At 33.3% G+C, this 27,558-nt stretch overlaps 2 protein-coding genes across 5 annotated transcripts in view; one reads left to right on the top strand and one right to left on the bottom strand.

Annotated features, from left to right (window-relative positions):
* The window catches only part of LOC130442856 (DNA mismatch repair protein Msh2), a 57,503-nt gene that overhangs the window by 1,350 nt on the left and 28,595 nt on the right, over positions 1-27,558 (top strand). The gene's annotated exons all lie outside the window — the stretch shown is intronic.
* LOC130442855 (uncharacterized) lies at positions 253-27,473 on the bottom strand. Of its 3 annotated transcripts, XM_056777235.1 has the most exons (10): positions 27,347-27,425; positions 20,066-20,212; positions 18,685-18,921; positions 17,246-17,495; positions 14,309-15,037; positions 13,735-14,181; positions 9,626-9,811; positions 5,568-5,908; positions 2,653-5,510; positions 253-2,021 (listed from the first exon to the last, which is right to left on the bottom strand). In XM_056777235.1, exons 2-10 carry the CDS (start codon positions 20,205-20,207, stop codon positions 345-347), a joined length of 6,867 nt encoding a protein of 2,288 aa, XP_056633213.1. In that variant the 5' UTR covers positions 20,208-20,212; positions 27,347-27,425; the 3' UTR covers positions 253-344. The 3 variants fall into 3 exon arrangements, with proteins under 3 accessions (XP_056633213.1, XP_056633211.1, XP_056633212.1); XM_056777233.1 differs by having other exon boundaries at positions 2,653-5,908; positions 27,347-27,473; XM_056777234.1 differs by lacking the exon at positions 27,347-27,425 and adding an exon at positions 24,588-24,719 and having other exon boundaries at positions 2,653-5,908.

Here is a 27,558-nt window from a genome sequence, read left to right as displayed (position 1 = left end):
TGCCCCTGCAAAATGGTAACTTAGTTTTACCAAATTGGGGAAAATAGAGACTGACGTGATTTATATAACAATTTCACCGTTTCCAGTTGATTATTTGAAAAACTATTTCTGATTAACTAGTTGAATGTGTATATAATTTTGTAAGCTTCCACATATATTTACTTTTTACAAACTTATTAATTTAATTCAATACCAATCTCTAGTCTGCAAAGCATATTAATGTAACCTGCACATTGATTGATGACCTGGCTAAAATGAAACCATTTTTTGTTATTATTTTTTTATTAAATGAAAAATATAATTAGAATAAGTTAAATATAAACATAAATTAATTAGAACTATAATCAACCAATAACTTTTTCTTTTAATTCCTTTGCCTTTTGTTTTAAAACAGTTGCTTGCTGCTTTATTGCATTTGCACCATTGTTCATTTTTTGGGTAAATCTTTGCCAGAATGTTAGATTTTCAACATTTTTTTTTGGATCTTTCACCTCATCATCCACATGCACATTATTTGGGTTAAGATCTTCAGGAATTTGTTCTGTTTGTTCTATTTTTTGTTGATGCTGTACTGGACTAACTTCCAATTTTCCTTGGCTTCTTTTATTATATATGACGTCTGTAACTTGATCAAAATCTTGATCATCTATTTCTTGCTGGTTTTGCTGATTATTAAGATGAAGTTTTCCTTTTGGGGTTGTAGTAGATAGGCTATCTTCAATTTGTTCTTGCGGCTGTTGATCGAGATCTCTATATTTTTGATCTGCATTGGGCGATTTTTCATCAGTAAATTTAGGCAAATTTCTGTCTTCAATTTGCTGTTGGATTTCATGGTGTTGACCAAAATTAAAACCTACTTTTCCTTGAGTCAATTTTGGATATTCAATTTCATCTTTTTGGCTAAAATGAAAACTGTGGTCAAAATTTCCACCTGAAATTTTTTTCCAATCTCTTTTTGGCTGTTGTTGACCATAACTACCATGATTATGATGAGGTTCCAGAGGGGTAGAAAATGATGTTTCCTGTATTTTCTTGTTGTAACTAGATGGCACATTTAATTCTTCTCCACTATAAATGGAATGATGGTGAGGCGAGATATTACTATTCAAATCAAAATGACCATAGTGAGAGTGTTGCTGTTTAGGAAAAATACTGTTCCCATTTAGTAGTTCATCACTATAAGTCTGTGGATTTTTATGTAAGATACTTCTAGCTATAATTTCCTCTTGTTGTACATCATGAAAAGGTCTGTCACCACTTAAATAACTTGAAGTAGAAATAGTACGTGCAAAACTTGGTTCAACATTTTCACTATCTCCTCTGTATATAGTGGTTCTAGAATAATAATTACCACCATTATCATCTGTACCATTACTAACAAAAGTTTGTACTCCCACATTTTCAGGTACCTCATTTCTTTTAACTTCCTTTTGAATGTAATTTCTAAGTACTGATATTAGAGAGTCAGCTTCATTTTCAGCTTCCACTCTTGTTTGAGGAATACTTATATATTGTCTTTGATCAGTAACACCAAATTTGTTGTTGTGAATTTGAGTATGACTGGTTATAATTGTGTGTTTTCTTGTAGTTTGTATGAGCATAGTACCATTCTGTGAAATAGTTGATGATTCGGGTTGTTGTGTATCTTCAGTTGTGAAATTGGATATCTCAGGTTCGTTAATGTCACTGAAAGATATTGTTTGCTCTCCATATTTTCTCTTAGCGTATTCTATACCTGCTTCTAGTTTTGCAAATAATTTTTCTAAAATTAGCGTTTTAATTTTTAGAATTTGAGCAGAACTTAGATGCAAATCATGTTCTAAGTAGTCTCTAGTGGATTCCTTATTAAATTCTTCTGTTACGTTATTTTTAACTTCTTCTGTTAATTTTTCTCTCATTTTTACAACATTAAGCTTATCAGTACCACAAAATGCTATAATTGCTATTTCTAACTTTTTGGAAAGATCTTCTTGTATGTATTCGGTTTTCTTAGAAATATCATCTGGTAAATCGTTGGTTTTCTGAAAGTAAAAATAATTTGTTAGCATGTTCTTTTTCAATTAATATCAACATTATCTCGATAATCCATTACTTCTCATGTCTATTCTTTAAAAATATATTAATGGATATATTGAGACACAAAGATTATCATATGATACATGAAATTCCGCAATTACTCTTGAACAATTAGATATTATGAAATTATGGTTGTCATATAAAGATTTCGTTAGGAAAAACGAATGAGAATAGAGAAAATACCATGCTGAATAACATAATCACAATCAAATAGTGCAAGACTAACTTTGATTAACATAATACAAACAACAAAAAGAAAAATAGAACGTGCAGTAATAGAGTTTAGTCTGACCTTATAGACAGAATCCTACAGCTAAAAAACCGTAAGAGCTGAGCAAAGTAGAAAGTTTTTAGAATAGCAAACAACATTGGATGCAAATTGATGCTATGTTCATAATCAAGCTAGTCAAGCAGATACAAAATAGATGAACACAAATTTGCCATACTTTCTATAAACCATAATCCCTCAAAAAAGCAGTGTGTAGAAGATCACCAAAGCAATGAGTGAGAGCTGGACTCAACAAGCGATTTTGTTTAAATGTGTAGGAAATAATTTATGAAAGAAGAAATATTCACCTTAGCTGACTTGACGTCGATCTCCTCAACTTGCTGATTTAAATCTAAACCACTATTGGGAACTTGTTCAATTTTACCATCGCCAGGTTCATTTAGCTCTGGATCTTGGTTGATATAGTGTTTTTGTCCTATATCTATGGGTTTCGTTTGTATTTCCAACGTTATGTGTGGCTTTACATCCCATCCACTACTTTGCTGATGAACTACATCTTCTAGTTGTTGACCTAGATCTTCTTCTTGCTGATGCATAGGTTGAAATTTCCCTTGAGTAACCTTGTGGAAACCAACTTCTTCCACTTGTTGTTGATCCAAATTATTATCATCAAATTTCTGACCTAGGTTTTGTTGATCAGTATTGTGTAATATACCGTGGTTGTTGTTAGAATTCAAAAGTATTTCTTCAACTTGTTTGGCAATGTCAACATTATTTGCCTTTGGTTGTTGTTGACCAACATGATGTAAATTTTCAACTGGAATTTTATGCAAACTTGTTTCTTCAATTTGTTGGCCTAAATCTTCTACTTGTTGCTGTTCATTGAGATTCTGTTGTTCTTGATTAGCATCACTGATTTTACCATGAGTAAATGTATGGTATCCGTTTACTTGTACTTGTGGATAATATCCCAGTTCTACTTCTTGTTGTTGACTAAGATTTTGATGTTCTTGATCATCATTACTGCTTATTTTACCATGACTGAGTTTGGGGTACTTGTTCACTTGAATTTGCGGAGCGTATCCCAATCCAATTTCCTCTTGGTGCTGACCAAGATCTTCTTGTTCTTGAGCAGTGTTACCTATTATCCTACCATGACTAAGTTTAGGGTATCTGTTTTCTTCTATTTGGGGAGCGTATCCCAATCCAACTTCCTCTTGTTGCTGACTAAGATCTTGTTGCTCTTGAGCAGTGTTACTAATTATTTTACCATGACTGAGTTTGGGGTACTTGTTCACTTGTATTTGCGGAGCGTATCCCAATCCAATTTCCTCTTGGTGCTGACCAAGATCTTCTTGTTCTTGAGCAGTGTTACCTATTATCCTACCATGACTAAGTTTAGGGTATCTGTTTTCTTCTATTTGGGGAGCGTATCCCAATCCAACTTCCTCTTGTTGCTGACTAAGATCTTGTTGCTCTTGAGCAGTGTTACTAATTATGTTACCATGACTGAGTTTGGGGTACTTGTTCACTGGTTTTTGCGGAACGTATCCCAATCCAATTTCCTCTTGTTGTTGGCCAAGATCTTGTTGTTTTTGATCAGCGTCACTTATTCTACTATGACTAGGTTTAGAGTATCTGTTTTCTTCTATTTGGGGAGCGTATCCCAATCCTACTTCCTCCTGTTGCTGACCAAGATCTTGTTCTTGAGCAGTGTTACTAATTATTTTACCAAGACTGAGTTTGGGGTATCTGTTCACTTGTATTTGTGGAACATATCCCAACCCTACTTCCTCTTGTTGCTGACTAAGATCTTGTTCTTCTTGAGCAGTGTTACTAATTATTTTACCATGACTGGGTTTGGGGTACTTGTTCACCTGTAATTGCGGAGCGTATCCCAATCCAATTTCTTCTTGTTGTTGGCCAAGATCTTGTTGTTCTTGATCAGCGTTACTTATTATTCTACTGTGACTAAATTTAGGGTATCTGTTCTCTTCTATTTGGGGAGCGTATCCCAATCCTACCTCCTCTTGTTGCTGACCAAGCTCTTGTTGTTCTTGAGCAGTGTTACTAATTATTTTACCAAGACTGAGTTTAGGGTATCTGTTCACTTGTATTTGTGGAACATATCCCAATCCTACTTCCTCTTGTTGCTGACTAAGATCTTGTTGTTCTTGAGCAGTGTTACTAATTATTTTACCATGACTGGGTTTGGGGTACTTGTTTACCTGTAATTGCGGAATGTATCCCAATCCAATTTCTTCTTGTTGTTGGCCAAGATCTTGTTGTTCTTGATCAGCGTTACTTATTATTCTATTATGACTAGGTTTAGGGTATCTGTTTTCTTCTATTTGGGGACCGTATCCCAATCCTACTTCCTCTTGTTGCTGACCAAGCTCTTGTTGTTCTTGAGCAGTGTTACTAATTATTTTATCATAACTGAGCTTAGGGTACCTGTTTACTTGTATTTGTGTAGCGTATCCCAATCCTTCTTCCTCTTGTTGTTGACCAAGATCTTGTTGTTCTTGAGCAGTGTTACTAATTATTTTACCATGGCTGAGTTTGGGGTACTTGTTCACTTGTATTTGCGGAGCGTATCCCAATCCAATTTCCTCTTGTTGGACAAGATCTTGTTGTTCTTGATCAGCGTCACTTATTATTCTACTATGACTAGGTTTAGGGTATCTGTTTTCTTCCATTTGGGAAGCGTATCCCAATCCTACTTCCTCTTGTTGTTGACCAAGATCTTGTTCTTGATCAGCGTTACTTATTCTACCATGACCAAGATTAGGGTATCTGTTCTCTTCTATTTGGGGAGCGTATCCCAATCCAACTTCTTCTTGTTGCTGACCAAGATCATCTTGTTCTTCATCAGGGTTACCTAGTATTTTACCATGAGTAAGTTTATGAGATCTGTTTACTTGCACTTGTGGATCATAACTAAATTCATCTTCCTCCTGTTGTTGACCAAGGTTGTGTAGTTCTTGATCAGCATTACTGATTTTACCATGAGTAAATGTACGGTATTTGTTTACTTGTGGAATATAATCCAATCCCATGTCTTCTTGCTGTTGACCAAGATCTTGTTCTTCTTGATCGGCGCTACTGATTATTTTGCCATGAGTAAGTCTATTTACTTGGACCTGTGGAACGAAGTTCTCTAGTTGTTGTTGTCCAATATCTTGTTGCTGCCGGTGTAAGCTTCCTAAATGTAATTTATCGTATGTAGTTCTTTGGTAATCGTTTCCTTCATCTTGTTTACCTATATTCACATATTCTACTTCTTCTTGCTGCTGGCCCAGTTCGTCTTGTGATTGATCTACTTGCAATTTGCTGCGTGACAGGTGAGGTGATCCATTATTGTGGTTTCTTGATCTCCAATCAAAGTATGCAGGTTTTTGGTGTGTGTTATATGTAGCCATGTGGTAAGTACTGTGCGGTGTATGATGTGACATGTGATCGCTATCACGTTCCCACGGCTTCCACGCCGTTTCTTCTATCTGTTGCTGTCCTACACCTCCTAAATCTTGTTCAAATTGTTCATAAGAACGTTTGAATCTATGGTAAGTAGTAGGATCGTCTCCTTGGCAACAAATACTGGATCTGTAATGGAAAAAAACAAGTTTTAATACTCATTATATAAAAATTAATTTCAACTAAAGCAATGCGTATAAATTATCGTTGGTCAAGATTTAATTTTAGAAATAGTATTTATCAAATAATGAAATAGGTGTAGATAATAAATAACTTTTACTAACCTAGCTTTTGAATTCCAGTCATTGTGGTGAACTTCGTTGAGTTTACAGCTTTGAAAATTTATATTAGCATAGAGCTTTCAGTGAAAGATATTCAAATCACATGTTTTAAATTTAGTAGAAATTGGTTACTATGTAACTATGTTATGGGTTAGCTAATTTGCAAGCAATATTATTAATTCAGTTACATTTAGTAATTGTTATTAAAATTTATTTGAATGTTTAATTGTATTTGTTCATTCATGGCTATTGTTAGTAAAAGTTAATATTTAGTATTATAGGATTTCAACAGTTCTGAGATTCCGATGTACATTAAATTGCTCTTAATAATTATCACAATATTTATTGTTTGGAAAATTGTGGTTTAACAAACTGAAAAAAAAAAATAGAAATATGAACAGGGGGATTTTTTATGCTTTTCAAAGCTTAGTACTATATTCCTTTCAACAGGATATAACAATTTTTTCGATATGCATATTTAAAAAAAAGTAAGTGTATTATTATCCCAGGGTATTTAATAGATTATTATTGTTCTATGAATCTCAATTTTATTGATATATAATGTATCAAATAAGTGCAATTGAAGAACTTTACTTTCACGTGAATTTACAAAAAGTCAAATACTTAATCCAAAGTTATAAACTTTTCATAAATCACTGGGGCAAAAAGACCTGTTCCTGTGTTTATAAAAGACCATTTACCATTTATATTAATTAACTTTAGAATTCTGAGAAATTGCCTATTGCCCTAAGTTCAGATTTTCTGGCAGAATAATTTACAATCAAAATAGAATCTATTGATAGCAGGTACCTAACATGAAGGTAAGGGCTATTATAATTTGCATTATTATAAATTCTTCAGAATTAGTTCTGTGTTAACTAAAATTTGTTTCGGTCTGGTGAAGTTACTTTACCAAAATTTCAGTATATATTTTCGATATGTGTATATGTTTAAGTTTTTCACATTTATCAATAAAAAAAATGCAGTAACAAAATATAAGCAAAGTTAACATGTGATACCCATATTTTGATTTTGTAATATATAGTGCAGTTCATATATAAAATGTATAATATAATTATACATTTTGGCATAATTAGGGAAACAGACAAAATCTCAGGGAAGTTGATAGTTCATTCTCTTGTTGTTCATTTTGAATTGTAGCTTAATTCCTCAGGAACAGAACTGTTCAGATGCCGTCCTCAATTCCTTTGTTTTTTGTCATATACGTTGCAACTTTATTAGGAAAATGGTAGTCAACAATTTTACTGCAATGTGGCTCGCTGAAGATAACCAGTGTAGCTCGCAGAATGAAGTAACCTCCAATGCTACAGCTACAGCTATTGGGGAAACGTTCTGTTTACAGATGATATTCGACATTGCTTTAATTATTGGTTGGATGCGAGAAACTATATTGTCGAAGAGGACAATAAAGCAAACAATTCACTCCCACTGTCTCTTTTGGTAAGGTGAGGCCTTTTTTTTGGAGTCAAAAACTGATTTAGTGATGATTGATACGTTGAATAGGCATAGATACATTGAACACTTTCTGCAGGAGCATATCGTACCATTCGCTCTTTTCATCTGAGGATATTTTTCGCTCTCGCTCTCACGTTGATATAAATGTGATGAATTGAGCAGAATATTCTTAATCCCAATCCAAATGGCACACAGTGAGTCAATGGCAAATCGAGCGCATTAGTCAGCTGCTCTAATCTAGATTGGGGATGATCAGCTTCAACAGATTATCTATAATGTTATTCTGAGAATGAAGTAATAAGAACATAAATAGGGCACAAAAGTTATTGAGCATAACTCACAAATTTCTTTGAAAAGTAAGATATCGCAATTAATAAAAACTAGAAAAGTCCAGAATAGATGAAGGAACAACTGAGCGTTCATAAACATTCCAGTCTGTTAACGATTCACTCCACAGGGTGTTCTCAATATAAGCTTACTTTTTATTTTTTGTTCACACAGTATATAACCGGAAGTAACTAGGGATAACTGTGGATGCATTAGAAAAATGTTGTACCCGAGGTCTCTACTTACAATAAAAAATTGCTATATATCGATCTAATTACAAACTTTATTGTCATTTTGTCCGTTTCGTGTAGGTGTTATATATTATAGAATTGTGGAGTCAATTGCTAGTAAAAAAATGAAGTTAAAATATTAGCATTTTTAGTTAGGTGAAACTATAATTTCAATAGTTAAGCTTTTATAATATATTTAAAAAAATACACTTCAATTTTATTTTAAAAAATCACATTTTCATTATCCGATAGCCACACAGGTATTTGGTAGTTATTTCAACTAGTCTGATAGCCATTGCTGTAAAATAAATATAGAAATAAATAGAATTATTACGAGGAACCTTTAAATACATTAAAATGAAATACTTTGGAAACTATTACAAGAAAAATTGAGGGAATGAAGCAACAAATAGTTCATCAACTTGAATAAGGCAGTCCAGAAACTGTTAGTCAAGAACGTGTGTTGTACTGTACGTTAAGAAACTTAATATTAGTTTGTTATTTAACAATTTGGATTTCGATTATCTCACTTTTATATTATATATGCAACTTTCCGATATGATGGATTTTCCAAAATGACCATCCATAGACAATACAACGATTACTAGAGTCACTTCTATTGGTTGAAATCACAGATATTAGAGGTGTTGAAATATAATCATGAGCTTCGCCACGGTGCATTCATTACGGTAACACTCGTAACTTTGAAAGGGCACAATGCGATACATAATTATTACGACTTCGGACTTGGTTGAGTCAGTAGATTATGGGTAGTCTTTTGCTTTATGAAATTATTTCTAGAAATGGTTGACAGTGTGCTACCAGATTTTGCCTCAGATCTGGGCACAGTTCTTCGGAAAGTTTTGCAAAACTTTTTTTCAGAAGGATAACAGTCGATCAAAGATAAACCAAGCAACGGTAGGTCTCAACTATAAGAACTGATAAAAATTTCGACAAAATCCGATAACTTACCAGTTCAAATCGTTGGTTGATGATCATAATGATGATCGGGGAACAGTTTAATCCGAGTTAGACCATCGTTTATCAGATTTTGACCAATCAATTATAAATGATAAAGTACTGCGCTATTTCAATAAACGGTTTTATGGTCAATAAAAGTAGTCCTAGGGCTCCACAATCTCTTTATTCATCTGACGATAGTCCCTTGACTTTACCCTCTTCCCAAAATTAAAAACTCATCTAATAAGATGTTATTTTGGGACATTAGAAAACAAACTATCGGTTGTAATTGGTTAGCTAAAGCCTATAAAAGTATCCCAATTTCAGTACTTCTATGAGGAGTGCAATCGTTAACGCTGTATGGTTTCTCAAGGGATTTGTTTTGAGGGAGACAACATTCAATGATGAGTCTTTTTGATTAAAATTCATTTAAGAAATCAGTGTTATCTCTCACTTTCCACTTCGTACAAGATTATTTTTTGGCCCTCATACTAGTTCATAAATTTTGTATTTCTTTTTAAGAAATGTTTAAAACTTTCCTCATAACAAATATAGATATTATTATTGCTTACTCGTATGCATTTTGGTAACTTCCAAGGCTGCTGCTACTGCTACTACTACTGTACGAACTGTGAGTTTGCATCGATTGTTGCAATCCTTCTCGTAATTGATTCATTAAATTATGTTCAAGTCTTGATCTCAAATCTGCCATTTGGGCGCTATTAAAATTGCCGTGTGCAGCGTAAGAACCACTTGCGCTATGAAAAATAAAATTCTATATTAAATCGATAATAATCAATCGACAACAAGAAATATTTTCGTTTGCATTTCAAAGTAAAATATGAAATTTTTGGTTCTGTTTCAATATATTGATGTATGGCGAGGATAATACGTTATGTAATCTTAATTTTGCCTTCATCAAACCTGCAACTTATGTTATATCTTATATTTTTTCGGGAAAGGTAATTGAATATTCATGAAAAAAAAGGTTTTGCTTCTTCCATTAGAAGGAGATCAAAATTTATAAATAAATTAAAACAAAAAAATATTGAATTCGAAATTGAGTTCAGTTATAGGACCAAGTTTTGAGTGCACGAGTACAACGATAATTCATAAACTTGATTTTCCGTTTGCCGTTGCCGTTAATGTTTGCTGCAAAATTAAAAAGCCGTGACCAGCAGAGCTCTATCACGAAAGTCGAATTTTTCGTCGAATGAAGAATTTAACTAATACACAAACAAATCTTTCCATAAAATGAATTTCTTGGAAATGATATCAATTCTCAATCTTATTTCTTTATATGGAAAATTTGCTATTCCTCAATAACTTTTCATTTCACAAGTTAACTCTCTCTCTCGAATGAAAATTCATAATTTCAATAGACCCCGTGGTCTCGAACCCTCTTGTTCAATTCCAATTGACAACAAAGAAAAAATTGTCATAATGACAAGAAATTTCGAAAATGGGAAGTAAAAAAAATCACCCTAGCAACGATCATACTTGTATTATTCATTAAATAGGCGGTCCAGTTCAACAATTACAACAATCAAAATGATTTCGGGCGTTTTGTGCTAGAAGAACTGAAGAAGAAAACTTTGAACTTGAGAAAGACAATTCTTCAACATCACCCCTACTTGCATGCGAAGTTCGAACCCTATAGTTAAACTTTTTCTGACCAAAAAATAAGAAAATATAACAAAAATGACCATAAAATGGAGAGGGGTGGAGATGGAAAGTTTCGACCTTAGATAGGAAATCATCTCGCAACTAATTGAACCTACATGTGAAATTTCATTTTTCAGTCGCTTTTTGTTTGACCTGCAGAGGCGAGTTTTTTTGCACTGCGACCCCTCGAAATATTCATTTGTTTTCAACCAAACTCTAATAACATGCCATGAATGCTAATTTTGAACCAAATCGGACCCATAGCAATTGCTCGAGAGACGAAAATAAGAATTGTAGCTTAAACAGATATATATATATATATATATATATATATATATATATATATATATATATATATATATATATATATATATAAACTACACACATTTTCTTTGAAAAATTCGACTAAAAACATTGAAATGTATAACACCATTCATATTTCCCTTCGGCCGTTCGTAGCAATAGAAAAAAGCCAATCACATCCGTTTGCATTTGTTATCTTTATCCCAATAAAAAAACAATTCTTTATTAGCCATAATATCGTTGATAAATACTGAATTAAAAACAAAACCACAAAAATGTTACGAAAACAAAAAGCATTACATACGTAAAAAAGAATAACAAAATTTTTAGGTCTAGGAATAGGGCATAGAATTTGCTACGAACGTCCAACGGCAAACTTCATCCGCGAACGGCAACGGCAAACGAAAAGTCAAGTTTATGAATCGGCCTTAATGGACACAACTTACTCGCCGTAGATTTCACGTGGATATCGAGGAAATACGTTAAGGTTTGTCTAAGTTTGGCGGTGTGCCGTGGAAATTCTTCACCCTATACATAGGGCGTAGAATTTGCTACGAACGTCAAACGGCAAACTTCATCCGCGAACGGCAACGGCAAACGAAAAGTCAAGTTTATGAATCGGCCTTAATGGACACAACTTACTCCATTATTTTATTTCTTAAAAGTTGAATATAAATTGATAAAAATATGTTTTTATCGTAAAGTAATAACTTCAATTAAAGAAAATCAATATAAATTACGAAGAGCAGTTTGCATTTTGCCACGTGTCTGTTTGAGAAACATTGCATGTCCAAATCTAACGGTAAACCGACATCATTTGATATTTATGAACTGTCAATATGAATCTTGAATTGAACGCATTCAAATTCAATTGGTACATCTGTGGGAATGATTGCTAGCAAAACTGTTTGATTGCAAAAAACTGACGCAATGGAATTGTTTTTATTAGCACAATCTTTCTCCATAATACTAGTGAGTAATTTTGATGAGCGGAACATTCAATATCGAACTCGTACTTAATTGTGAGACGAAGGAACAAGGCGGATGTAAATATTTGTCGGTAATGTTTTCATTCCAGTTGATTTTATTCAGTTCATACAGCCACTTGCCATAATTCAATACAATGTGCGAGGTGCAAAATTTTTTGAAAAAAAAGTACGCGCAGATGAAGTTCAGCTGATTTTTTTATGCATTATTTCGCACTTGCCACATCATCAACAGCAGCGGTTTGAAACGAACTTATTTTTTCTCGTACCGAAAACCATGTGTGACGAAAAATAAGAGGCACCGTATCAATCTCAAATTTCTCGTTAAATTGGAAAAAACTCCGACTGAGTGCTATAAATTGTTGCAAGAGACCTATGGTGACAATTCTCAATCTTGTGCGCGTGTTTTTGAGTGGTGTAAGCACTTTAGAGACGTCCGAGAGAGCACTGAAGATGATCAGCGCCCAGGTTAACCTGTGACTGTTTCAACTCCGGAAACAGTGACTAAAATCAAGCAAATTGTGCGTGCAGATCGTCGAATGAGCATCTGGATCATTGCCGAGGGTGTAAACGCCGATAAAGAAACGGTTTGAAAAATTTTACATGAGGAATCACACATGACATGAAGTCTGTACGAAGTTGGTGCCAAAAAATCTGACTCCTGACCAAAAGCTCTTTGACCCGATTTGAGTCGATGGAAGCGGTAAAGCAAAAAACGCCAGAGCTCCTAAAGGCACTCACCAAATAAGACTTCCAGCATTGCATCGATCAATGGAAAGGTGTGTGGCGAGGAGAGGGGAGTCTATTTGAGGGGAGCTTTGGAATGTAGAATAATTTTTATTATTAAACCCTTTTTCGTAACCAGTATCGTTATTTAATAGCCAGACCTCGTATTATTATTATACGATTATTGTAATCCAGTGTGGAGGGTGATGTCTGTTGTCAAAGAATTCGGGCGGTTATACATTATAGGTGGTATTGTCAATACTGATAAATATTTATCCATTTTTAAGGAATAAGTGAGTCGTTGTGAAATTTTATTTGTTTTTGAAAGGCAAATGACGAGGAGTTAGAAACTGTGGACTGAGATTCTGCACTATAATTTAAGGAAGACCGTCGAGTTAAGTTTAGAAAGATAGATGAGGCTATCAGCATATCAAAAGAACGCATTTACCAAATTTAAAACTTGTGTTTTGCGGAATTTTTGGAAAAATGTTTGATGGATAATCCAAAGAAATTGGAAACTCGCCAGCCTTAATTTTGTTTGCTCCTTGATATCGATTAATGTTACTGTCAGACGGCCTTGATTCTATAGAATTTTTAAGAAATATTTGGAATTTTTATATTTACATTTAAAAAAAATCGATGTGGAAAAATAGTTAAAATAAATGTTCCATTTAGATATATCCAGTATCTAACAGAGTAGCCCGTGCTTCGGTTTAGGATTATCTAATTATTTTTCATGTAACATCACTAAGAATTGCAGAGGCTTGTCTATGTGAAAGCACGAGAAATTTCAAACTCACAACAATTAGTATCAACCTCAATATTTTTATTGTACTCGTATCATCAATCGAACTATGTGTTTTCTTAAATCATATGTATTGAGATAAGCGTTTATAATCGCGTTTACTCTGTGTACTAGAATATAGTATTTTGACAATATTTCTTTTCATTATTATTAAACCAATGATGTGACGAACGTAATAATATTAAAAAAAACTAACCTATACTCTTGCAAATGCCTGGTGAGATTCCTATTCAGTTGATTAGATAATTCTTGTAATGAAGCTTGGTAATTTTGTGGGCTGTAAGTATAGGATCCGGCCGATTCCCTATTTACTGCCAAATTAAGCTGCCTAGAAAGATCGGCTTGAAGTTGTCTCTGTAATTCGGCCATGTTACCAGTGCTTTGCGACACGTAAGTATTATGTGCCGATGCACTTGAACCATATTCATTAGTTTTGATTCCTGGCTGATAATAAGTAGGAGTGGTTCCGTAAGTATCGGTTCCGTAAGTCCCAGATCCGTAAGTCCCAGATCCGTAAGTACCGGCGCCGTAAGTACCAGTTCCGTAAGTACCGATTCCGGTACCAGTTCTGTAATTACTAATACCAGCTCCGTAATTTGTACCGTAACTTGATTGGCTTCTATATGATGCACTAGAAGACCAGCTATAAAAACAAATAAGATAATAAAATGGAAACGAAAACGAATGTTAATTCTTTGCTTGCTGTGGTTTTTTTAACACTTGTTGAATGTAATTGTCACTTAAGATATAAAATTAGAATTAATTCTTACCTCTTACTAAATGTTTCGAAATCTCTGTTCAGTTTATTCATTAAATTCCTTTCAATTTGCTCTTTTAAATTCTCCAAATCTCTTAAACTGTAGTTGTAATCGCTGGACAATGCTCCACTGGGACTAACTGAGTACATGTATCCGTCTCTCTGCGTTTGACTACCGTAGTTTTGTCTAATAACGTCGTCTAAATGGTACGTAATGTTATTTCTCAACTCGGTTCTTAATCGCTCTAAAAGTACTTCGGGATTGGTTAAGGAGTATTGTTGACTTGAGGAGAAATGTGTTCTTCGCGTTTCGTCTAATATATTATTCAAATTCGCGTCCAATTGACTTTGTACTCTTGAAGCAATGGAAGTAATACTTTCAGGATTGGTAATTGGAGTGTATCGAGTTTGAATATTATTGTATTGATTGTGCGTGTAATATCTCGGAGTTGAGTAAGTTGAGTATGTTGAATAAGTAGGAGTAGAGTAGGTTGAATAAATTGGAGTAGAGAAAGTTGGATAACTTGGAGTAGAAACTGTTGGATAAATTGGACTGTAGCTTACCGTGGTGTAGTAAGGTCTTTGAGTCGTTGTGTATGCGTAATTATTAGCGTTGCTGTTTGAGTAGCTGTACTGGTTATACTGGTTGTATTGGGTACGGAGTTGACTAAGTAATACATTTTCTAATTGATTTCTCAAATCTAGGAGTTCTTGATAGTCGTAGTTGGCGGTTGGTTGCAGCCTAAAAACAAAAAAAAACAGAAATATTTACTTAGCTTGTTATAGTAAGTGTTCTTTTAAAGCCTGCTAGATCTTAAAAAAGGATTAAAAGTGATACATCATTCACTTTTTTATATTTATACTCTTGTAATTCATAAAGGATAGATTTAGATTAGATGAGATAGTGCGTAGACGCCGCGAATCTACCTGTTTGCCAGTCAAATAGCAAAGACTCTGCAAAGTGCAGTACTTTTTCTGGCTTAAAAATGCTTGGAAGTAAGTACCTTAGCCTTTGTCTATGGATAGCCTAGCACTCATAGAGGAGGTGTTCGGCAGTTACCTTCGTTCCATGCAGAAACGAGAAGAGTTGTCAGTTTATTCGATGTTCGTCAGGTGGTAGTTCACCTGATAGTGTCCAGTAAGCATATTAACTAATAACTATCCTTATCTTTCCTTAATGCAAAAGCATTTTGAGACCGGTTAGTAGAATAAGAAAGGAAACTCTTCGATTACCTATTCCCACTTTTTAATGATCATGGCTGGAGAGCTTTTTGTGAAACCTATAAAAGGTTGTGTTCCTCTGAAAAGAGTTACGTTATACACGACTTCTTGATCCTTATTGCGCGATTAATCATTTTTCCGAGCAAGCGTTGGTCTCTGTATGATACAATAACCATAGAGATATTATAGATAGAAGTAACAACATACTGAGACAAAAAAACTACTGTCGCTCTCTTTCAATGCAGTCTGACGGAAATTCTCACTTCCAGAGCGGGCTAAGGTTTGTTGCTTCCACTTATAATATCTCTTTGCCAGAAAAAAAGAGAGGTAATTGTTGCAAAGCGCCAGGTTTACACTCGTATTAAATCCAGCTGGTAGAGACATGACGGCTTTCCGTCAATTGGGTTTTAGAGCTGTTGAAAACTAATTTTTGGCTTAAACGGTTTGTTGATAGGAGAAATTGTCGCGTACAAAGTGAAAACAATCCACCAAACACCCTAAAAGACTACCTTAGAGTCACTAGAATATACAATAATTTTTTGTTTGAGAATTACCTTGAAGTAGCAATATCACATGATTTATAAGAGTACAAGCGATACAAGCACCGAGGCCAGCGGATATAATATAGAAAAGCAATATGTAAGATCTAAACAAGAGTCGAAACATCAACAACAAAAATAATGGGGAGATAGAATAAGGTAATAGCGAAGAACTTGGAACTCAGAATGTGAGATAGTTTAGAGAACGTGAACGAAGTTGAAGAGAATACTTGACTGACCACCAAAAAGATGGTATAAAAATTACCCCAGCGTCTCAAGAGAACATCAGGAGTAGGCTAAATATTGGAAATGTATCAGAACAGGTTCCTATTAAAAGAAACAAAAAGTAGAATTGTATATTGTACGTTAGTATACATATCAATCAATTTTTGTTTTACTCAATAGCGGATTTTTCAGCAAATTATTAGAAAGCAATAATTCCCATAAGACCAACTTTCCCTTTTATTTATTTACCTATTAGATGAGCTGAAAGGTTAGAAAGCTAATACATAGATAGTGCTACTAGTATTTAAAGCCATATTTTCCAGTTAGCACTAATCACTCACTCATAAATTTGACAGTTGCATACGAGTTATAGTATTTTTAGAGAAGCAATTTTTGTTAATTAGAAAAAAATTTTCGATAACAGCAAAATGAAGCTGATTAAAATAACTGCGACCCTAAAGTTATCGAAGAAACGTGTGAATAAATATTAGGGTATAGGGAAACTGCTGTCAAAGTGGGTTCCGAACGAGCATACAATCGACAAAAAACAAAAACGAATTGCTGATTCAGTGTTTGGAGCTCTTCATCAATAATAAACCGGAATAATTGGCGTCGATATGTGGCAATGGATGAAACATGGTACTATCATTTCTAATCTGTCTAATCGACAGTCAGTCGAGTGAATTATACATGAAGAATTTACTTCAAAGCTCAGAAAAACGCAGTCGACCGACAATATTATGCCAACAGTATTTTGGGATGCGCATGGTATAATAATGATCGCCTATCTTTATAAGATAAAAACCATAACTATCGATCATTACGTAGTGTTATAAGAATAAATGTCTGTTTCATCAAAACAGTGCACCGTAAAAATTTTCGGAAAGGTTTTGGTTTACACTCGATTAAATCCAACTGGCACATACATTAAATCGTATTTTATGTTTTATCCATCGAAAACTCACCTTCCACCTATCATAGAATAAGACTTTCCGCTTCGAATAAGCTGTTGTCCATATTTTAGATTTAATTCGTTGTCGAGTCTGTTTGTTAAGTTTTGTCTCAATTCCCTTTCTAACTCAGCTAAGTCCATTCGCGAATTTAAGCTGTTGTAACGGATCATATCTTGAATTTCTCTCTCTAGTTGTTGTTGAAGACGGGAAGTCACCAATCTAAGGTTTGAGGTCATACCATAACTTCCATAACTGCTGCCGGCTAGAAAGATTTTAGATAAATAACGAGAACGGAAGCGATTAGTAGAAATAAGAATGAAAGCTAAGTAGTGGATAAGACGAGAAAGAGATTTCTATCGTAAAATAATTACACTAAGGAATATTGAAAAACCCTCATTTTGTTGTATTTCGTTTAAAACTGATGAAAAATTTCTGAATTTATGAAAAATCGTATTTTGAGGGTAGATGTAGATGTCGATATTTCCATAGTGACATTTCTTTAAAGTTTGCAAATAATAACCATCAAGCTTAATGAACCCTCGTTAAGTTTTTCAATGTACAGAGCCTTGTTTAGAGCTCTAGTCATGGGATAATTCAAATAATTTATTATTTGAGACCAGAAAAAATGAAAAAAAGTGTATGAATATGTTTGCAAACAGTTTACGCAATATTACAAAATTTGGAATGAAAATTTGAATGAAAAACTAGCAGATATATACTGATAGAATGGAACGTACGGACAGCAAAGAATATAAGCTACAGTGTAGTATAGTATAAGTTTTATCGATATAGAACCAAATTCACCAACCGATGTAATTATTGCCAATATCTAGAAGAAATAAGTTACAAGCATTTCCCGAAAAAGTAAAAATACGCTTAGCCACTCTTAATGGGAAAGGAGTTTTCAATTTTTTTGAAATTTCGATAAAAGTGCACCAACTATTTTTACTAAATTTTTTATGTTGAATTGACGTGACTTAGAAACCAAGCAGACTATTTGAAAAAATACACAACAATTACGTTTCAAATACCGACTAAAAAGTCTGTAGGTCATATACATATAAAAAAGGCAATGTTCGGGTTCAATTTACATACTTTTTGTGGAATTTATGAGCAAAGGTGATCCGGTTTTTAAGATTTTGTTAGCCAAACGTATGTAGATCCAAATATGAAGAAGCTTTTATTTCATAATTAAATAATTCCGAAAATATGTAAGCTTTCTGGTGTCTTCAGGGCGTTAACACAGAGAGCTATTACACCGAAGTTAAGAAGTAAAATTGTATCAAGAAAAATGGAATCAAGTGATGCTTATATACTACTACAGTTTTTTTAATTGAAAATAAATTGAGTATATATTTTTAAATGTTTATAAATATAAATAAATAGTAACATTATAACATGTCAGAAGTTTTTTTGTTGACTAGTGTTTTCTATTAATAATTTTTACTTACTATATCCAGCCTGGCTGCCATAAATTCTATTGCTATGCGCCATATCTTCTACTTCTTGATTATTGATACTTCCGTAGGTTCCGGCTCTCATGTGGCCGTAGGAGTTTGTGTCTCTATTGTAGTCGTATCCATATTGAGCGTTATGAAATTTGGGATTGATATATTCAGAATGTTCACTGTTGGAATCTTCGATGGGCTTGTATCGATTTTCTAAATCACCATCTTTTTTATAATAACCTTAAAGTAAACAAGCTTTTAATTTTCCATCAACTATATACTAATAATATAAAGAGGATGCCTTGTTGGTTCCCGTAGCTGCCATCGCCTTAATACATGGAGAATATCCCGAATACTCCGAGCGTGGCAGACTTTGGAGCAAGACTTTTCCACTACGTCAAATCTCAGTATTTTACTATGTATTTCAATAAGAGATTGATATTTGGAGAAAATGTATATCATAGTTTCTTCCTCTATTGTATCTGTGCCAGCCGACTTTCACGTGTTCAGTGATTAAATCAACTACACTCTGCTTCTCCTCTACTTAGCTGCAGTATTACCACTGCTCAGTTTGAGCGGATTGTTTTATCTGTGGAGGTCATCATGACTCTGATGCAAATATTGTTTTAGTTTTGTCATAATTGAAGAGTTATGAAGGAAAAACTAATATTCCTTATTGAAGATGAACAAAAAATTGGAACAGTTTGGTTTCCAAATTAATCAATAATCTTTTTTGTGGTCGATTCCTTATTTTTTTGAGTAGAATATAACGTTAACGAATGTTTGAGAAGACATTGTATCATAGGCAAAAATCTATTTTTTGAGGTTAACAGAAAGGTTGTGAGGCTGATATAATTTCAATGGTATGAGGTATTTCCTGGAAATTGGACATAACAAAAAGCTGTTTTTATCGACAGGTTTTGTAGAACCAGCAGGTAAAGGATAGGTGTAAGAAGTAATAGTGGATTTCTGGAGGGTACTTTGATGTTTGTATCTAAAGAAAAATGGAAATTATCACGATGACAAAAAACGAAAATCGCTTTGTACCATGGGCTGAGTTTGACGTGCAACGTGTCGAAGATCCGCCTTAATTTCTTAATTCTTAATCATAAAGAACGTATTTCAGTTCTGGCATAGAGATACGTGGTACGCTAAAATTTAATATTTAAAATGTAAACGTGAAGTGTTTGCTGCGTACTGCAATACATGATTTATATCTTTAAATGGACACATCTTATTCATGTTGAAATATTGTAAAGAGGTTAGATCTCTCCGCAACTGGTTATTTAAATTGAAATTTGTAGTACTGATAATGTACGACTAATCACATTTACAGTTTGTTGGACATTGGGAAAAGAATCGTTTTTTACGTTGTAATGCTTACCTTGATCATCTGATTTGTGCTCCAACTCATTGTTCCTAAAGGAAGATTGCGAGGTTTTGTAGTTATACTCCGTATGGTAGTATCCGTTTGGACTAGCACAAGTATACCCCAGTACTGCTATTAACAGAATGGGTGTCTTCATGTTACCTTGAAACAAAAATAACTATATTCAATTTTATTCCAATTTTATTAAAAGTATGTCAGATAACTTTAATTTCGTTTCATATTTCTGTGGAAAGTTCTTTTTAAAAATCCACTTCAGTCACAAAAAAGAAGTCGTAAATAGATGGTCAATCAATCAATCATAATACAGTAACAAACAATTAAACAGTCTGCTAAGCAAATCAAATCATTTATTTGACCAATGATTTTTTTCCAACATTATGATCCTCCATATTTGATGCGTTATTTCGTTTAATTTTAATCTAACAACTTTTAGCTATTACTATTATTAGCAAAATTCACGTCAAAATCTAGTGAGAAATGAAACTTTGGGCACTAATTTGGTATTTGGTTCCAGTATGCAACGAGAATATCGCATATAGTGATCGCCAAAGGATCTAGAACTTTCATTATTATTTCTTAATTAAGATTATATAAAATATTGCTTATTGTTTACAGTAACATCTGAACTGGAGATATTTTTTTTGTTGCGTCATGGAAAACAATTTATAAATATATTATTCGAGTAAATAATAATACCTAATTCATTTGGAAACATTTCTTTAAATAATAAATAATAGTTTAAAACCAAACTAACAAGTCGATACCTACGTCCGCATTATATTGTAATCCGGGAAGTTAGGAAAACATCATCAAATTTTCCCTTTAAGGAACATTATGTCCCTAATCGAAAACATATCCGCTGGAGTTAATGTTGAAAGATATACAGTGCTTTTCAGATAAAAGTATCCACCTTTAATAACTTTTGTAATACTGGTATTTAGAAAAAATCCAAAAACACGTCAATTTATGTTGGAAGGGGCAAGCATTATGGCTTATTTAAACTTACTGGAAAAGCCACCCCCTCACCCCTAGCAGCATCCCCTTTATTTTTTTAAATTACTTGTCATATTTTTTATGTAAAATTTGGATACTCCTCTTTCAGCTGATTTCAAAAATGTATAATACTTGTAGGTTAAAGTGGTTAGTTTATGAGATAAACAATTTTTCTTTTAAGAGCACAAATTTTACTTATTATTTACTTTCACCTTATTTGCCTGTAATAAAATGGAGTGTACAACAGTTCAAACTCTTTAATCTTTTTAACTGTGCTATTTATTCTACTTAAAAAATCCAAACAACAAAAAACTCTACTTTTTATTAAAGTTTGACATTGTCAACTAGGTTGTAGGTTTATACTACCAAAATAATAATTGTGCAAGAGCTGCTGCTAGAATATTTAACGAATTACATGACGGAAGACATGCAACTCCTTTCCGAAGATTTACTGGTATTTTAACAAGACGGAGCTCCTCCACACTATGCTATGCCTGTCCGACAATTTTTAAACGAAACATTCCCCGCTCTTTGGATAGGTAGAAGGGGGCAGATGATGGAGTGGCCACCTAGGTCACCGGATTTAACACCCCTAGACTTCTTTTTATGGGGGTATTTGAAAACAAAAGTTTATGCTACCCAACCAGAATCTCTGGATGATTTGCGAGAGAGGATAGAAAATGAATGTCGACAATTAAATCCAGCCGTATTAAGCAATGTCAGAGAGGCATTTCAAAATAGATTATACCATTGTATGGAAGTGAATGGTACTCATTTTGAACACTTATTGTAACTTCATAATAAATAGCACAGTTAAAAAGATTAAAGAGTTTAAACTGTTGTACAACCCATTTTAGTACAGGCAAATAAGGTGAAAGTAAATAATAAGTAAAATTTGTGCTCTTAAAAGAAAAATTGTTTATCTCATAAACTAACCACTTTAACCTACAAGTATTATACATTTTTGAGATCAGCTCAAAGAGGAGTATCCAAATTTTACATAAATAATATGACATGTAATTTAAAAAAATAAAGGGGATGCTGCTAGGGGTGAGGGGGTGGCTTTTCCAGTAAGTTTAAATAAGCCATAATGCTTGCCCCTTCCAACATAAATTGACGTGTTTTTGGATTTTTTCTAAATACCAGTATTACAAAAGTTATTAAAGGTGGATACTTTTATCTGAAAAGCACTGTATAAACAAGATTTTAAAAACTTTGTTAATATTGAATATTAAACTCCAACTCTTACTCTGTCGATTTCATAGCAAACCGCATCTCAAAATTACAAAGTCAGTTTACGCGGCTGTCATTTTCAAATTTTCAAAGTTTCAAATTTGGATAACACGAGCTTTTTAAGAAACATTTTCTCTATAGTTTCGAGTGTTATTAATTTCATTTTGTTATTATGATTGAACTTATCGCATAAATAGACACACTTTCAAATTGTTTAACAATTTTTGTAAAATTAAGGGATGATGTTTTTTTTAAAATCTACTCAAATGTTATAGAATATGAAATTTCTTACAAGTTTGATGTCTACTATTCTTTGCGAGTAAAAAATGGAAAAGTTAGCGTAAAAAACATGATTTTCTAGTGCGTTAAGCTGTATTTGCAAGCATCGTCGTAAGCTCCAGCAAAATTTATTAGAGAATTTAGGAAAATGATCGTGGGACGATATGTTTTCAATTAGAGACATAAAATTCCTTATGGAGAAAAGTTGATGTTAGTTTAATTTTTTCACCTTACTTCCTCGGACAATTATAGCCTAAAATCCCACTGCTCGAGTCTGCAGGTGTCTAGTTTTTTGTAGTATGAATATTAAGGGATTATACAAAATATTACCCTATCATAAATTAGCCGCAATTACCTGTAATTAAATTTAGTGTAGTTAATTTTCTATATAAATTGCAATTATAATTTTTTTCAATAAAATTTACGCCATTATCTACTTATGGAAGGTAAAATAATTTGTGTATATTGGAAAGTGTTCGTCGAAATGTGTTAAATAAGAGTAGCGCCACATTTGTAATAGGGTACATTTTATAATAAAATTTCTTTTAGGTTATAATTCATCTTCCCAACTTAACAATACCATTTGTCTACACCAGTGCCATTTTGGAAGGTTTTTGATTTATTTTATACAGCCGGAAACTTTTTCAACTTTTCTTTCATATGAGATACTGTTTACAATAACTCTTAGTTGTCGGTTCAAAACGGTCGTTTCAGTGCAGTGTTCAGATCGTATCGTATGAGAAAACGTCTATAATAACGAAGTTGTTTTATTTGTTTCTCTTTCGTCATTGTATAATAATATTTTTATTTTATTGATCATCTTTTTTATTTATTTTCATCCATTCTCTGTATCACTGTTACAACTATATAAATAATCGGGGTTAACATCTACGATGGCCGTTTTTTTTTCAACCTCCGATCGCTCCGTGCAGACGCTACACAGGCAAAAGAAAGCGGGCATGCGCTGTAAGCGACTACGAAGCTCACACATTGTTCAAATTCATGCGTCAGTCGGCGTTGTGCTACAGACATTCATCAGAAAATGAGTCGTGTGTATGGAAAAACCTCATGAGTGATGGTGTTCAACTGGTTCAACGGTTGATAGAATGGTTAAAGAAAACCGCAAATTGACCATTAATGCTTTGTCTACGGAATTTCCAGAAGTTCCAAGGTCTGTTTTGTACTCTACTTGAATTCGTTGGCGGCAACTTTCTTTGAAGGGGGTATTGACATATATGACAAATATCTCAATCTCTTGTGTACCACTCTTTTGGTTTTATATGAATTTGTCGTTTATTTATAGCCTATCGGAGGTTGAAAAAAAAATAGCACTCGTATATCCACGTTTTCGTTCGTATTTTGTTGGTGTTCATTTGAAGACAACTCTTTTGATGCCAACACATAATCTTTAACTGTCTTTGGGTGTTGGATCCAAACTTATTACTGACTATCCCTAATATTGTGAATTGATTCTAACGCAACATGGCAATTTATAAAAATAGTTCCCAATAATTTTGTTCCCCACAAGGTGAAATTAATATTGGGTCACAATTAGTAACGTTCTTCAAAACTTCTTCATTAATTTCGTCGCTGAATACTGTTTTTGAAATATATAGTATTTGGCCTTATTAACGCCGTTGTATCTGTTGATAATATATAAACTCTTTAGAAGGTTTCGTTATCAACCAAAAAATTTAAAGGCCTGATCTTCATCTTATTATAAATTGTATTTGAATAATCGTTGTCAGTACACGCATGAAATAATAGAGGGTATAAAATAGGACGTAACTCCGCCGATACCTGAGTAAAAATACAGTTCGTATATTTTTTTTCCAATTATGTGACAGTCGGCCAAATTTCCATATTAGGTATTTTATGTATGTTGCATAATAAAATGATTAAAACGTCCGTATCATTAGCTTTAACTAGAACTTTATATGGATATTATTTTTAAATTCATTCTCTTAGATTTACGTAAAATTAATTGAAAAAGTATCTCTTATATACTAACTTTCTAGTAGTGTTATTTCCGACTTCAGAAACGTCTAAATGACAATCTCGATACGTGATTCGCACCATTGATTCAAACAATTCCACAGCCAAAGACCCTCTTATGACCACTTGGATTTCCACTAGAAGGCCTCTTTCCTTTAAAATCAAGCTTAGTTCAGGTTTTCTGCGGCTTTTCATATAATTTGGTTCCGTTAATCAAATAGTCGACAATAGGGAACAATACAGTGCTTGCCTTCACGAAGCAACGTACATCAAATTAGCTCATCAATAACTCCAAAACTTGTTGGGTTTGTCGAGACATTTTTAGCTCCCACTATCTCAGTTTTTATGCCTCACGCGGTAGCGGGCAGACACACACAATGACCCAAAACCACACTAATAGTAATGCCTCCAAAGAACCACCACAACCCCAGCCCTGCAGAGGAAAATTTTTCCTATATCCGTAGCATTCCCGAAATTAACCATACCTTACAAAAACATGTCCCTATCTGTGAACTTCAGTGAATTTTAGTTGAGAATACGAGGGAAAAAAATTTTATTATTACTTACAAATATCTCAATTTGTACATCTTAAACAGTATATTTCTCGTTCCATTGAATTGCAATATATGAAATTCTTCGGTTTACACATGATACTAATTTAAATTGAACATCAAACATACTGCACTTCCTATATTCTGATAAAATACTAATGGCATGTGTAGTTTTTATTTCCATTATTATTATTTAGTCTGGTCAGCCGTGCATTGGCGTGTTTTCCCAGCGTTAGCTTAAGACTGGCGAGCCTAAGTTCGGCCATTCAATGGGAACCCAGACTTGAGCCAGATCTGGGTAACCTAGCCTTGGCCATGCCTGTGATTTCCCAGCCCAGACTACTCTTTGACAAAAACCTCCCATTCTCATTTCTACCAAATACACAAATGTATCCGATTGTGACACCGACGTTAGAAAATAAGTCCCCAACTGCATGCTTAATATGTTTATGTCAACCGTCGATTGCTCTACTGCTCAATTTTTTCTTTCCATATTTTGAAGATAAATCGTGTTTTTACCTGTTTTTCAATTAACTTTGTTAACTAAATTTATAATTCAATTCTTTATACACAATGTCTAGTTCATATCGAAGAGTTAAGAAGTGACTAGTGCTAAACAAAATAAAGAATACGAAGAAAATAATTCAGGTGTAAGTGAAACAAATTCAAGGAATGATTCTATTAATAACATTTGTGTTAATGACAAAAGTAATTCTGCTGATTCAGAACCATGTGATTTACCGCAATGATTTTGATGATAATAAAACTAACTATTCTGATATTATTAATTAGTTAGTTACTTAGTAGTGATTCTAACGATGACAATGTATTTATTTGCAATAAAAATGACAGTGATGGTCTGCTCCTTAATTAAGTCCCTCAAAATGTAGCAGTTATTGAACCAAAACGGACACTCAGTGAAAAACTTCCTGTAGTTCAAGAGGAGTCATAATTCACAATTACAGTAATTACGATTCTGATCATCAATACTATATTTTAATTTTTATGATAATACCAATCTAAGTATAACGTTTCAAGAATACTTTTAGCTTGAAAATATTTTTTTTACTATTTATTTCTGATTATCAGAAGAAAAGATTTTAGAACAATTATAAGAATATTTTTATATCCACTATTAATAATTTAAAAAAAAACTAGTATCAAAGATTGATCTCAAGTTAGCTTGTCAATGTGATGCAATAAAAATAATTAAAATATAATTCATATCTTTTTTAATTATGAGTTTGTAAGCAAGAAGGGCTTACAAGCTTGGCCCTGTGTTGACTAGTACACATGGTCCATTTAAGGCAACCAAGCAAGGACCAGCCTTGGCAATGATGCTTGGGTCAATGATAGTAACCGAGCCTGGCACTCTGCTATCATTCCAGATATTTACCACGGCTGGGTAAGCCAGGGTTACAAAGTTGCCCAGTCTAGCGATAAACATGACCTATATTGGCTATAATGGCCCCATTGTTTCTTCTGGTATGGGTAGTTGTTGATGAATATATCAAGTGAATAAAAGGAATGTGTGAAGATAAAGGTAGAGAATGTTTATGTGATTCGAACGTTATGTGAATATTTTAGATGGAGTCCAGCATGCAAGCTAAAAGAGAGACGTATGAATGGTTCTATTCTCAGGAAGAACTGTAATCCGAACACGTTCTAATAGAACAGTCAGTATCAAATTTGTTAAGAGACAATATGTAATTGGAGAAATCTATAATGGTAAAATTTTTACTGAAGATGAGTATAATTCTATATCCTTTAAAAAGGAACGCCCTAAACATCAGAATTTACTAGGGGGTGGTGGAAGGTTTGTGAAACGATGTATGAGAATAGGGATCTGAAAAATTAGCCAGCCGCGTACTTCAGCAAAATGTACTGAAAAGAAACGTATTAACATCATTGTGACATTTAAAAAGCAGTTGAAATAAGTGTTCCAGAAATTTTTCCAATCTTACATGCATGTTAGTATAAGTGTTTACTAAATACAGTACAGATTTCGAACGATATTAATTCAAATTTTCTTACTTCGTTTTTATTTTTGTTCGGACCTTGTATAGAGTTGATAAAAATAATAATGAGACACATCCAAACTAGAGAAAGCTCTTATGATAAATAATTATTTTATAATAAAATAATGAACTGATAATTTATTTTTGTCTTAAAATTATTTTTTCACTATCTAACTAGTATAAACCAATTATTATTTACTACTTACAATTTTCACTTTTTTCCCCGATGTGATCAGTTCAATTTTTGCACAGAGGAATACTGACCCGATCAGACTTAGGTTGATGTTATATGTATGAAGAAGTTATCATGTGACCCCAACTCTTATCAACGATTAACTAGAAATTTAATAAAAAAAACAAGTAGATGAGAGCATTCTTATTTAAATTTTGCAACGAGTAATCTGTTTCAGAGCCACTA

Source organism: Diorhabda sublineata, chromosome 4 (assembly GCF_026230105.1).
Source record: "Diorhabda sublineata isolate icDioSubl1.1 chromosome 4, icDioSubl1.1, whole genome shotgun sequence".
NCBI classification, from domain to species: Eukaryota; Metazoa; Arthropoda; class Insecta; order Coleoptera; family Chrysomelidae; genus Diorhabda; species Diorhabda sublineata.
Note: the sequence above shows the minus strand (reverse complement) of the source record. Positions and strands in the feature narration are given on the sequence as shown.